Below are 11,620 nucleotides of genomic sequence, written 5' to 3'. Positions count from 1 at the left end.
TGTTTCAGCCGGCCTACTTGATGCATCGACGACTGCGCGACGTGCTTTTGCCGCTGTACAACCCGCTCCACCCGCTCCGGCGCTCGTCGTCCGAGTCGGTCCACTGCGCGCCTCTGCGTGCCGAGCTCGACCGGCTGCACGCGGAACTGGCGACCGTGCCCCGGGCCGAGTGGTCGGCATGGCTCGACGCCTTGGGCTGGGAACCGAACAGTCTGGACGATGGCGACTTCTGGCACGCGCCGCTCCATCGCTTCTATGGATGCGCCCTCTCGGTGTGGCGGCTCCCGGGCATGCATCAGCTGCGCGCGCTGTGCTGTCAACTCGCGACGCTCGAGACGACGTGGTCCGACCCGTCGGCGGCCTACGCCATCGAGCACAAGTGGGTGACGTGTCTTCTCACGATGAGTCGCCTCGTGTGTGCCAACGCGCATGAAGACGCGCTGCAGTCGGTCCTCGACACAGCCGCGGCGTCTGTCTTGGACCTGGCGTACGCTGCGCTGCAGTCGGTCCTTGAAGGCACGATCCGACACGAGTGGAAGCTCCGCGCGACGGGGCTGGATCGCGCGTGGGTCACGGCCCTTGTGTCGCCGATGGTGCAAGGTCCGTTGACGGTCGACGCACTCTTGGACGCGGTCGAGCTGCGCCCGATGCTCGACATCCTCCAAGACCGCTGGCACTATCTCTGGGACCGCGAAGTGGCCGCGTACCGCACTGCGTTGGTCATGCACACGCGCCAGCTCGAGGCGCATCATGCGACGCTGTGCACGTGGGTCCAGCAAGACACGGAGCCATCGCGCGCGTCCGTTCTGCACACGCTGAGCGAGACGGAGGCGATGGTGCACGAGCTCCTCTTGCGGCGCGACGCGCTCGAGGATGCGCTCATCGACGCGCAGCCGCTCTTGGACGCAGCGGTAAGCCGCCGTCCGCATCTGAAAACACCCCTCGAGTCGACGCGCAAAGAGCTGCGATCCCTCATGGCGCAGGCCGATGGCATTGAGCTCACAATCGAGTGGGTCAAGTACTTGGACAGCGCGTTTCGCGACAGCCACAGCGATCGGGTGCGTGAGCTCGACGAAGAAGGCCTCGCCGTCATCACCGAGTACATGACGCTGGAGGCGGCGACAGCAGCCCACCGCGCGGCGGTCCGCAACCGAAAGAAACGCGCCGCAGCGCTCGAGCGCGAGCGCAAGGCCGCGTACGATCGCTTGCACTGTCTCCACGCGGCCCACGCCAACGCCCGCGCCGAGATGGACAAGGTCTTGCACCGAACGTTGCCGTCGTTGGCGCCGCTGCTCGAGCAGCTCCAGCAGTCGTGGCTGCCCGAGGCGTTCGGCGCGCTCTCGACCAACCCAAGCCATGTGCTCTGGGAAAACGAGCGGCTCGTGCGGCTTTTGAGCAAGAGCCTCAAGCACGGCGTGCTCCCGGACCTGCAGGCCAAGCTCAAGGCATTGGAAAGCGTAAGTCGCCGCCTGCATGGCATCGTGTCGGCCCTCGAAGCGCCGGCGAGAGCACTCCAGTCGCTCTCTCTGGACGCGGCCTTTGGCCGGAAGAAGACGCTGGCCAACATTGTGAGCGGCGGCGCGGCGGTCGAGCCGTCGATCGATGCACGGACGCAGCTCGTGACGGCGCTGCGTCATGTCGTGCACGCGTCGACGCAGGAGGACACGGCGGCGACCGTCGTCCTGCTCACCAACAGCGCCATGGGCGGCTTCTTTGACATTGCCCACCACGCGCTCGACCTCTCGAAACAAGACGAACACGAGTGGTCCGACGACGACGACGACGACGATAGTGACAGTGACAGTGACAGTGACAATGACAGAGACGATGGCAATGACAGCGACAAGGATCGGACGACGGCGACAACGAAGACAACGACGACGACGACGACGACGACAACGACGCGAGCAACGACGTCGGCCGCGTCGAAGAGCGCAATCGGTACGGGCTGCAGGTCCTCCAGCGCGTTACGGAGAAGCTCGATGGCTACACGACGCCGAACGCACCGCCGCTGTCGTGCCCTGCGCACGTCGAGTGGCTCCTCCAGCAAGCCACGAGCGTCGACAACCTCTGCGTCATGTACGAAGGCTGGACACCATGGATCTAACACGGGATATGCCACCACGAACATGGTTGTCCTTAGCAACAACTTCTCCTGCCGGACGTCGTCTCAGTGGTGGCCATGCGAGTGCACGGGCACGGCGACAGGCAGCGCTTCCTGGTGGTACCCCAAGGCGTGCGCGGTCTGGAGCTGGTAGTTGTTGACCTGCGCGCGCTACGCCCATCGTGCGATAAGACGAGATAAAGTGAGCAGAGTCTTTACGTCGAGAACGTGTTTGGTCGGGCCAAAGTTGCACGTCTTGTGCAGAAGCGTCATGTAGCGCTGGACGTCGGCGACCACGTCTGCGGCCGTCGCGGCGCCCGGCGTGAGCTCGACGAGTGGAATGAGCAGCACGGGGTGGAAGAAGCGGATGCCAAGGAGGTGGCTGGGACGCGCCATGCCGGAGGCAATGTCGTTGACGTTCAGGTTCATGGTCGACGTGCCATAGATCGTTGTCGCTGGGCAGAGCCGCTCGAGCGTCCGGAAGAGGTCGCGCTTGAGCCCGAGCGTGTCCGGAATCGACTCGATCACGAGCGCGGGTCGCGCGGCCGCCACCTCTTCGAGCGTCGTCGCGGTTTGGATGTTGCTCACGGCGCGGCCGACCATGTCCTGCGGGATGTAGCCGAGGCGCCAGAGCGGCTGCAGCATCGCGTAGCTCGCCGACTTGAGAATGTCGCGCGAGATGCTGTCGGGATTCCGGTCGAAGAGCACGACGCGGTGGCCCGACATGGAGAGTTCAAAGGCGATGCAGCTACCGAGCGAGCGTGAGACGACGCATGGCCCTACGAGGCCTACCGTCCGAGCGTGCCGGCGCCAATGACGGCGACGACGCTGTTGCCAGTGAGCGGAGCGCGGGCCATCGAGACGATTGTCGACTTGGGCGGCTGGCTTGCCCTTCTCGCACATGTCGCAGCGGCCGAAATTCAGCAGGTCCTAGGTAGGACAAATCCGAATTCAGTGCATCACCTGGCGAGCCGGACTTATCCGGACAACGGTATCCGGACTAGGCGGACGGCACGCTGAGCGCTGCGCGCAGTGGATCGACCTGGGACGTTTTTAAGCAAGTCTCGTGTTTCGTTGGATATGGATAGAGCATGACACAGGGAGTCTAAAGACGAAAGAATGGTGCTCGCAGCGTACCTACAGCGTGCGCTATGCGCCTTTCAACTTGATACTTGGCTCAGTATCAGTGTATCAATTCATCCGCAAGCACCGAGATCGTAGAGCGTGATGCTTGAGAGGCTGGCTGCATCCTCGGCCCAGTCGATGTTCTGGAGCGTGTAGCACACCACCACAAACGATGTACAGAGACAGAAAAGGCATGTGCCAGAGGTCAGCGATCGATCTAGCGCGAGGGCGGCGCGAATATATATATATATATACCATAAATGCTGCCAACTCTAAAATGATTTGGACAAGAGAGAGAAGAGAGAGAGAAAAGCACGTGCAACCGCTGGATAACAGGGCACTTGTTGTACGTTTGAGCTGCTGCACATCAGCACTGCGCTCGCGTGGCTGGTGGCACGACAAGGGCCTTATCCATAAATTAGACGAGGGCGGGTACCAATCCGCTGGTATAAATGAGCGACTAGTAATCCAGTCGAGTCGACTGGGTCTAAGAGTCTGAGACTTTGGCTAAAAGGTCATTTTCCACAGCACTTAAAGAGCAAAAGCGCTCGATGTTGGCTGTTCCAAGATTGCTGAAGAATTGGATAACGTTCGGTGGGCGCTTTCTGTAGTATGAGGGTTCCTGCGTCGCCAAGCAAAGAAGGGCAGAGTGGTCTCGACCGAGTCGCATGCGGCACAAGACTCTATTATTGTGTCGGGAATAATAGACTAGTAGGTGCAGTACTCGTCTGCGATCGGACGAGTTGATTCTGACATTGAGGAGGATGGGCTTACAAAGCGCATTCGAACCACTTGACGGGCTTGCGGTCCGCGCCCCACCAGCCGTCGCCGTTCAGAAACGATGAGTCATAGTGGTTGATGCTCGCTTCGTAGTGCAGAGCGGTCGCCGCGTCCGTGCCAAACTTGGTCCGGTCAAAGCCTTGCGAGCAGCTGGAGAAGTCGACAAATCCGTCGTACGTCGGGTCGTCGTGGTGCGAGATCTTGCCGACAACGAGCACTTCGAGGCTCTTGCCCGACGTGATGCCAAAGGCGTTCGTGCCGCAGAGAAGCCGGTTGGCGTATTTGGCCCGCACCGCCTGCGCCGCCGCAAACTGCGCGCGCATTTCGCCCGAGACGGTCGACTGGTGCCGGATCGAGAGGTACCCTTCGGTGGTCGGGCACCGGCCGGCCTTGGTGAGAATCCATTGGAGCGAGCCGCCCGCGCATTGCGTCTCGATTTCGTTGGAGGTCTTGCTGCCTTGCATCGGGCTCGCGAGTGAAACCCACGTCACGTCCTTTCCGAAGTTGCACTTGTTGTTGTGAATCGCGGCACCAGCAATGAGATTGCCCATCGAGTACGTCACGAGGAGGAGGTTGTTGATCGCCGGCGACGGGCTGCCGGAGACCACTTGGGCCGCGTCGCAGAATTCTTGCTGCAGCGTCTCGTTGGTCCAGCTCCGCGTGTTGGTATCGAAATGCGCAAACTTGATACTGGAGCAGCACGGTGCGTGCTCTTCGATCGAGCCCCAGTTGCCCGCATACGAATCGGCCAGCGGCGCACTCGACCGCTCGCCGACACCGTGCACAAAGAGGCACGGCTTGGGCGTCGACTTGCAAGCACACGATGACTTGGAGACGGTTGCGACGCGCGGCGCGCCAAAGAGCGCCGAAGACACGGCCGCCGACGTCTGCAGCAAGGTGGCCGCCGGCGCCGGTTGCGACGGCCCGACGACCACCGGGCACGAAAGCCCCGCGGGAACATCCATGGACGGTACGCTCGAGACATCGGCAAGGTACTCGACGGCGATGTCGAGGTCGGGCGACGATGCGCGCGTGAGCTTGTTGTTCTCCGAGTTGCAAAAGACATAGGCCTCGCCAGCGAACGTCAAGTGCAGCAGTTTGCCGTCCGGGCAGTCGGACGCCGAGATGACGTCGCCACTTGTCGCGTCGACGACGTTGGCGGTCGAGAGACTCGACTCGAGGAGCTCGATCGGCGGCAGCTGCGACGCGTCGAGGCAGCCGGCGTCCACGACCACGTCGTTGTGCGACAGCGAGTAGTACGCGCGGTTATCGCGGAGGAGGTACGTTTGCGTCATGTCGGGCCCGACTTGGGACAAGATCGCGTCAAACGCAAAAGAAGGCGATGATGCCGTGCGGGGCACGATGTAAATCTGCGCCGACGTCTTGCCGTTGAAGGCCATGCTCGCGCGCTTGGCCGTGAGCGTGAGCCGGATCGCAGGCGACTGCTGCAAGTTGGTCACAATGTCGCCGGCATTCGTCGACACCTTGGTGCGGAAGACATAGATCGACGCGCCGACCGCGGCCATGACGACACCGCAGACGAGGAGCACGCCGATGACGAGCTTGAAGCGCCGCGGCGACCGCGCCTTCGGCGACGCAGAATCGTCACGCGGCGTCTCGACGGCGTAGGCGCCCAAAGTCACTGGAGACGGCATATTGAGTAAATGTGCAAGAAGGTGCCAAAGGCAGAATGAGGCTGGCGTTCTAGTCCCGAAGGCGACGGCGATGGCGGACCATTGATGCGCAACAGATGGCTGATACAGAAGCACATGTTGTGTTGAGTCTACCCGATGTAACGGAATACCGTGGGGCCTTTCTAACTGATCGCATGAGTCTCGCTCGGTCCAGCGGTGTGCATTTCGCGGTGCTCGAACGCTGCGAGTCTGCTTTATGGAAAGAAGCGACGCTTGTGCAACGTATTCGGCGAAGAAGAATCCCAAGCAACAATGCCTTGGTGAGGCCGCTGGGTTGCGAGGATCAGGCGAGCTGCTACGCAGACCAAGGGCGAAGGCTGTGCAACTGCGCCCGCGTAAGACACACGCACACGGCCAAAGGGAGCGGTCGGTGAACTTCGCGGATATGGCCGTCACGCTAAAGACGCCGCCGGTGGAACCGTCGATCGGGTGTGCAACGCACTGCATCTAGCAGGCGGTCCCACGTCCTCAGCTCCCAGCTGTTGATGACTCTGATTTCTACCGCTCGTCGTGCGTGGTACGATTGAGAGACCCTCGTGGGCCCGAGGGGACATACCGGTCGGTCGTCGATTTGGAGTCGTGGCATCGTCCTCGGTGTTTTAGTGATGTCTATTGGTGATCTTGAACGACTTGAGGTGTATCAGCCACGCTACAGGCGCGATCGTCTTGCGCCAGGATCGACCTCGGATAGTTACGATACTGGATAGTTGAAAAAGAACACATGTACATTCCAGACCATGGGTACTGTTGCCATCTCCAATCTGCGAGGTTCTGTCAACCAATAGTTCGGTTCTAATCGTCCATTGCGCGCGAGTCACACGCCTCGAACGCCACGTCTGTACCGGTAGCATCGAGGACATGTGCACAGCGAACTCAGAGCTGCCGAGGGTTCTTGTCTCGCAACTCTCTGAGCTGGACAACGTAGCCAGCGTGCATACCTCCAGCGTTGGCCGTGCTTATGCGCTTGATCTTCTTTACGGTGCAAGTCCTCCATTGTGTGGACTCTGTTTTGACGCGCAATGCAGGGATGACGTTCGAAACTCACACAAACTATCGAATGGAATATACTATAGATTTATTTATTTACGACGGCCAAGCCTACTCAACTAGGAAACGCAACGTCCCATTCAATTCGCCCGATTCGACTACGTGGTGTTGGTCGACGGATCGACGATCACGATGTTGTCGTCGCTAAATAGGGCGTCGCGAATCGACTGGATCACGGTCAAGTTCCTTCGACTCGCCTCCTTCCAGAGCGCGTAGTTGCGCTTCGTGGCGTTCTGGATCGGTCGGAACGCGTCTGGAAAGACGACTTTGGACACCGTGTCGAAGAACGGGAGCACGATAAACTCGAAAAACCCAATTTGGTTCTACGCACAAGCTATAACTCTGCCTTTCCGCAACGTTCAAAATTACCTTGGCGCTGTTTTCGGCCCATCGGTCCATGAAGGGCGAGATGTCGGTCACCGCGTCGCGCTCGGCGTCGCCTTGCACGAAGAATTCTTCAATGATCATGGACGACCAGAGCCCGTGCAGCCGAACGCCCTTGGCCGAGTGGCCAATGTCGGCGCACTTGACGACCACCTGTGCACAATATTGTCCTTTGGTTCGCACTTTATGACGCAAAATGACCTTCATGATGACGAGCGGGTCGTTGGCAATGTCGTGCTTCTCGTCCGAGAGGATCATGGCTTTGAGCGACCCGACGAGCTGGAGGTGCATGCTGAGGTCCGTCGAGAGCACCATCTCAATGATGGCCTTGCGCACGTCGCGGTAGTTCTTGTCCTTCATGTGCATAAAGATATCGCAGTTGGGGTTCTCTTGGCAGAGAAAAAACGACTCGGCGAGATGCATGTTTTCGAGGACGCTCTTGTCGCTGTACTGGACCGCGAGCCGGTCCCGCGCCTTGATGATAAAGTTGTTGCTACGGCCCGGGTGTCGAAAGTCGTGGATCGCGGCAGCCACAAGCGCCGCGAAGAACTCGTGCTCGGTGAGCAAGTTGCGAATGTAGCCGCCGCTGAGCGACGAAATAAGGTAGTTGACCGAGTTGACCACGTCCGCGGCATGGAATGCATTGTGCTATGCGACATTTTATATATATTGTCACAAAAGACAAAAAAATACAAGGACGTACATAAGGGTTGCGCAGGTACCCTTCGTCGATCGACAAGAGAAAGTTCTGCAGCGCAACCGGGTCGACCTTGACTTGGTCGTAGAGGTGATGGAGTTCAAAGACCGCGAGGCCCACATAGAGCACCGGGTGGCCATGGCACTCGAGGCCGAGCACATCGAGGCTCCATCCGTCTTTGGCGATGCGCGCTTGAATTTTATGAAGCGACGTGGTCTCGATCGGTGGCATGTGACTCAAAAACACCGCGCCGTGCCCGGCAGACGAGAGCACATGGCCGCTCGACTTGCTGCGGCCGTCGGGACTGAGCGGTTGTTTGCGCCCGAGGGGGTTGTACTCTTTCTTGCCGAGCACGGAGATGGCCCAGTTCTTTGTGTCGACGTCGACGCCGTTGGACGAGCCCATTTGCGCGTTGATATCGGGCGTGAAGAGGTTGGCGTCGAGCTTGGAGAGTGCCGAAATGATGCCCGAGAGTTTGAATCCATGGCTGTCGTTGAGTTTCATTTCATCTTGGAGGGTCTTGAGGTCCGAAATGATCTTGTGCACGGGCGACTCGAGGTCAATGGTCGTGCCTAGAATCGTTTGAAATGAAGCGACGACGAGGTCACACGCGAGGTGGGTGACCTTCGTGCTGCTTGGCGAGTTTGAGTTCATTTTTGAGATTTTTGTTTTCTTCGGCAATCGCCTCGCGCTGCTGGTAGGCAAACTCGGCTTCCTCTTCGACCTCGTGCATGTGCAGAAACTCTTGCCGAAACATGCGCTCCATGTCGCGGTTCTGGAGGAAAAGCACGATCGAAAAGAGGAGCGGGAAGCAGCACACGAGGATCTCGTTCGTGATGAAGAATTTGTTGGACGTGCGCGGGTAAATGATCAGCGTCAAGACCCCATACGACACACTCGAGATGACGCTGACCTAATGTAGCACAACATGGTGTGAGCACGCGATCCTTGGCCCGAATGCGTGGGGCCACCCCAAACGCAACACCAGAAATCAAACTTCAAACATGAAACCTCAAACATGAAACATCCGACATCTTCCACGCAAACTCATAAATACCAAACTCAAAATCCAAAAATCCAAAAATCAAACAACAAAATACAACATCCACATAGCGAGAAAGAAAGGCGTACCGTGGCAGCGTGGGGCGTGTCGATGCGAAGCAGGGGCACAAAGACGGACATGAGGATCATGCGCAGCAAGTTGATGTTCATCGTGGCCGCGGGGAGGAGGATGTCGCCCATAAACTGGAACAAAATGTCTTTGCCGGTGCCTTGCATCGTCTCGTACGGCCAAACGCCGCCTTGGGACGACAGCGTGTACGTGGCCGTGAGGTTAAAGACTTGCGCGGCTTGGAGCAACGTCGACATGTCGTCTTGGATGTAGACGCTCCACTCGCGCAGGAGCGAGTGCATGCCGCCGCCGATGAGCGAGCACGTCCAGCAGAGCACGATCGTCGAGTAAATCTTGTGGTAGTAGGTTTGGAAGCGCTCGAGGCGCGCGAGCCAGAGCAAGAAGGGCACCGGTACCATCGAGGGCACGACATAGAGAAAGTACTCTTGGGACTGCTCTCGGATCGACGGGTCGGACGACGTGAGGTTGGTCAAATTCGGTGCCACAAAGATAAAGTAGAGTAGAAGGAAGGCGAGCACGATCTTGAACGACCGCGGCGACCACTCCTTCACCGCCTTCTCCCGATACAGCTTTTCGAGCTTGGGGTGGTTCACAAACCGCGCCGTGATCGCATGAAAATGCACCGGCTCGGTCGGCTTGGGCATGCGCGTGCTCGTGTCCGAGAGCGAGTCCACCGACGGCACGATGCGCGTCGGCTTGTGGTCGAGAAGCATGCGCGGTCCTTGACGCCCCACTGTACTTGCGACCAACGGGCGCGCCTAAAAATACAAGCGCCGACTCGGGTCCTCGTTTTAAAACGCTCAACATGGCGACGACGGGATCAACTCGAGTTGCGTGATGAAGATGTCTTACCGACGGTCACGCACTCAACGTCAAGGGAATAAACAAGAGTATAAACTTGTTATTGCCGTGGTACACGTCGACGTGGATGGGGTTTGGAGGTTTGGAGGTTTGGAGGTTTGGAGGTTTGGAGGTTTGGATCCGATGCCACGATGATAAGAGCGTCGGAAGAGTCCTGGCGCACCCATCGCATTTCGTTTCTGCATTTTTTAGTATGCGATTAGGTGAAGCGACCGAGCTCGTCGTTATACCTGGTACGAGCGGCAAAGTGTGGACTTGTGTGTCGCCAACGTCGTTGGGATGTACGTGGTGAACATGCAATGCTTCGAGTCGACTGCCAACGCAGCGCAACCATAGGAGCCGTTCAAGTGGCCCTGGGATCGATTCGACCCGGCACCGTATTTGGAATCAACTTGTGCGCGACCGCGTGCATGCATTGTCGTCGAGCAAAGTTGAGCCAGGAGGAACGTGCATGGGAAGGCGGTGCAAGCCAGGGAAGAAGGGAGAACACTCGTAATACAGTGTATTTCTGCTGTGATGGTGGCTCATATTATGACGCGCGTTCGTCGTTTCGTCGCATCTTCCATGCTCACTTGCCGTGGTGTGACAGTTGACTTGGAAGTGGATCTCCATCCGTCCGTCCCGTGCAAGGTGAGGCCGTAGAGTCTTTCGTGTTAGTGCCAATACATCGTCGTCGCCGCAAGCAGCAGTGTCCTCGAAGCCCCCTCCCGAATCGCACCGAGGTGGTCTAGTGCCGCAGCCCTCTCGACTACTGCAATCGAGCGACGCTGCGAGTATAATAGATCGGAACGGCTCATAACCATGTAGCAGACACAAAACCACGATCAGCGGACTACACCCGTTGAGGACAGCGTTGAAGACTCGTCAGTGTCAAGCACTGTTTGCGGAGACACTGTTTCTTCTCCGTGTTACGTATCTTCTAGCCGACATGTAAATCGCACGTCGACGTGTAAATGCGTTGGCACGCCGACGACGGACACCGTGTGCTATCTCTGCCAGTAGGAATTGCGCCCAATGGACTGGACTATGTAGTAGGGTGTGGGTATGTTGTTTGCAGCGCGTTAGACTCACTCAAAAGAGTGTCGTCCTTCCCTTGTGTCGGGTATACACGCCTGTCGGTTTTGATAAACGGACTCCGGATTGGAACCCGACATACGTAGTTCAAGTCACGGCCGTCGACCAATGACGGACAGCTTGGCGCAGACAGGGAGAGAGAGCGATGGACCGAAGCGGGTCCGAGGCCTACGAGCTCGTCGGCAGCGCCAAGTCGCGCCTGGACGAGATCGAGCGCGACCGCATGGACCTCAAGATGGAGGTCGCCCACCTGCGGGTACGCTGCATGCGCCATGCTCCTCAAGGCTCATGGCTGCATGTAGAGCCGTCTCTTGGAGCGCGTCGGCGGCGACACGAGCGCGCTCGAGCTCGAAGAAGAGAGCTTCATGCTCAAGAAGGAGCTTGTCACGAAGGAGCGCATGCTCGCCGAGCAGGCCGGGTACCTCTCGGGCCTTGAGCAGGAGCACCAGAAGGCGCTCATGAACCTCCAGAAGCTCGACGCTGCGTGGCGAGCCAGCGCCGTCAAGACGCAGCAGCTCCAAGAGACGCTCGAGATGCATCAAAAGAAGGCGTACAGTCTCGATGCGATGCGCAAGGTGTTGCACGCCCAAGACGAAGCGTCGCGGGCCATGCAAGAGAAGATCGACGAGCTCCAGGCGAGTCTTGCCGCCAAAGATCGCGCGGCCGAAGCACTCCAGGCCGAGCTCAACGCTGCGACAGAAGACCTCGCGGCGGCCAAGATT

At 58.8% G+C, this 11,620-nt stretch overlaps 5 protein-coding genes across 5 annotated transcripts in view; 2 read left to right on the top strand and 3 right to left on the bottom strand.

Annotated features, from left to right (window-relative positions):
* Positions 1-2,107, top strand: part of SPRG_22295 (hypothetical protein) — a gene marked incomplete at both ends in the record, with an annotated part of 7,249 nt that extends 5,142 nt beyond the window's left edge. The window contains 2 exons of the mRNA XM_012351183.1: positions 9-1,791; positions 1,848-2,107. Of these exons, the coding sequence (XP_012206573.1) occupies positions 9-1,791; positions 1,848-2,107 (2,043 nt within the window). The remainder of the gene's footprint in view (positions 1-8; positions 1,792-1,847) is intronic.
* A 10-nt stretch (positions 2,108-2,117) lies between these two features.
* Positions 2,118-2,999, bottom strand: SPRG_12156 (hypothetical protein). The gene is made up of 3 exons (XM_012351129.1): positions 2,897-2,999; positions 2,324-2,852; positions 2,118-2,275 (listed from the first exon to the last, which is right to left on the bottom strand). Exons 1-3 carry the CDS (start codon positions 2,959-2,961, stop codon positions 2,171-2,173), a joined length of 699 nt encoding a protein of 232 aa, XP_012206519.1. The 5' UTR covers positions 2,962-2,999; the 3' UTR covers positions 2,118-2,170.
* A 1,000-nt stretch (positions 3,000-3,999) lies between these two features.
* On the bottom strand, positions 4,000-5,664 carry SPRG_12155 (hypothetical protein; the record flags this gene model as incomplete). The annotated part of the gene is made up of 1 exon (XM_012351128.1): positions 4,000-5,664. The coding sequence occupies one exon, from the start codon at positions 5,662-5,664 to the stop codon at positions 4,000-4,002; it is 1,665 nt and encodes a 554-aa protein (XP_012206518.1).
* Positions 5,665-6,754: 1,090 nt separating this feature from the next.
* Positions 6,755-9,714, bottom strand: SPRG_12154 (hypothetical protein). Its single transcript, XM_012351127.1, has 6 exons — positions 8,963-9,714; positions 8,456-8,744; positions 7,838-8,403; positions 7,336-7,782; positions 7,120-7,287; positions 6,755-7,073 (listed from the first exon to the last, which is right to left on the bottom strand). The coding sequence occupies exons 1-6, from the start codon at positions 9,674-9,676 to the stop codon at positions 6,849-6,851; spliced, it is 2,409 nt and encodes an 802-aa protein (XP_012206517.1). The 5' UTR covers positions 9,677-9,714; the 3' UTR covers positions 6,755-6,848.
* Positions 9,715-11,043: 1,329 nt separating this feature from the next.
* On the top strand, positions 11,044-11,536 carry SPRG_22294 (hypothetical protein; the record flags this gene model as incomplete). The annotated part of the gene is made up of 2 exons (XM_012351182.1): positions 11,044-11,154; positions 11,201-11,536. Coding segments are annotated over 2 exons (447 nt in total), but the record flags the coding sequence as incomplete, so codon positions are not given.
* Between the last annotated feature and the right edge of the window lie 84 nt (positions 11,537-11,620).

This window comes from Saprolegnia parasitica, assembly GCF_000151545.1.
Source record: "Saprolegnia parasitica CBS 223.65 unplaced genomic scaffold supercont2.75, whole genome shotgun sequence".
In the NCBI taxonomy this organism is placed as follows: Eukaryota; Oomycota; class Saprolegniomycetes; order Saprolegniales; family Saprolegniaceae; genus Saprolegnia; species Saprolegnia parasitica.
The sequence above is the reverse complement of the archived record's forward strand: the minus strand, read 5'-3'. Positions and strand labels throughout refer to the sequence as shown.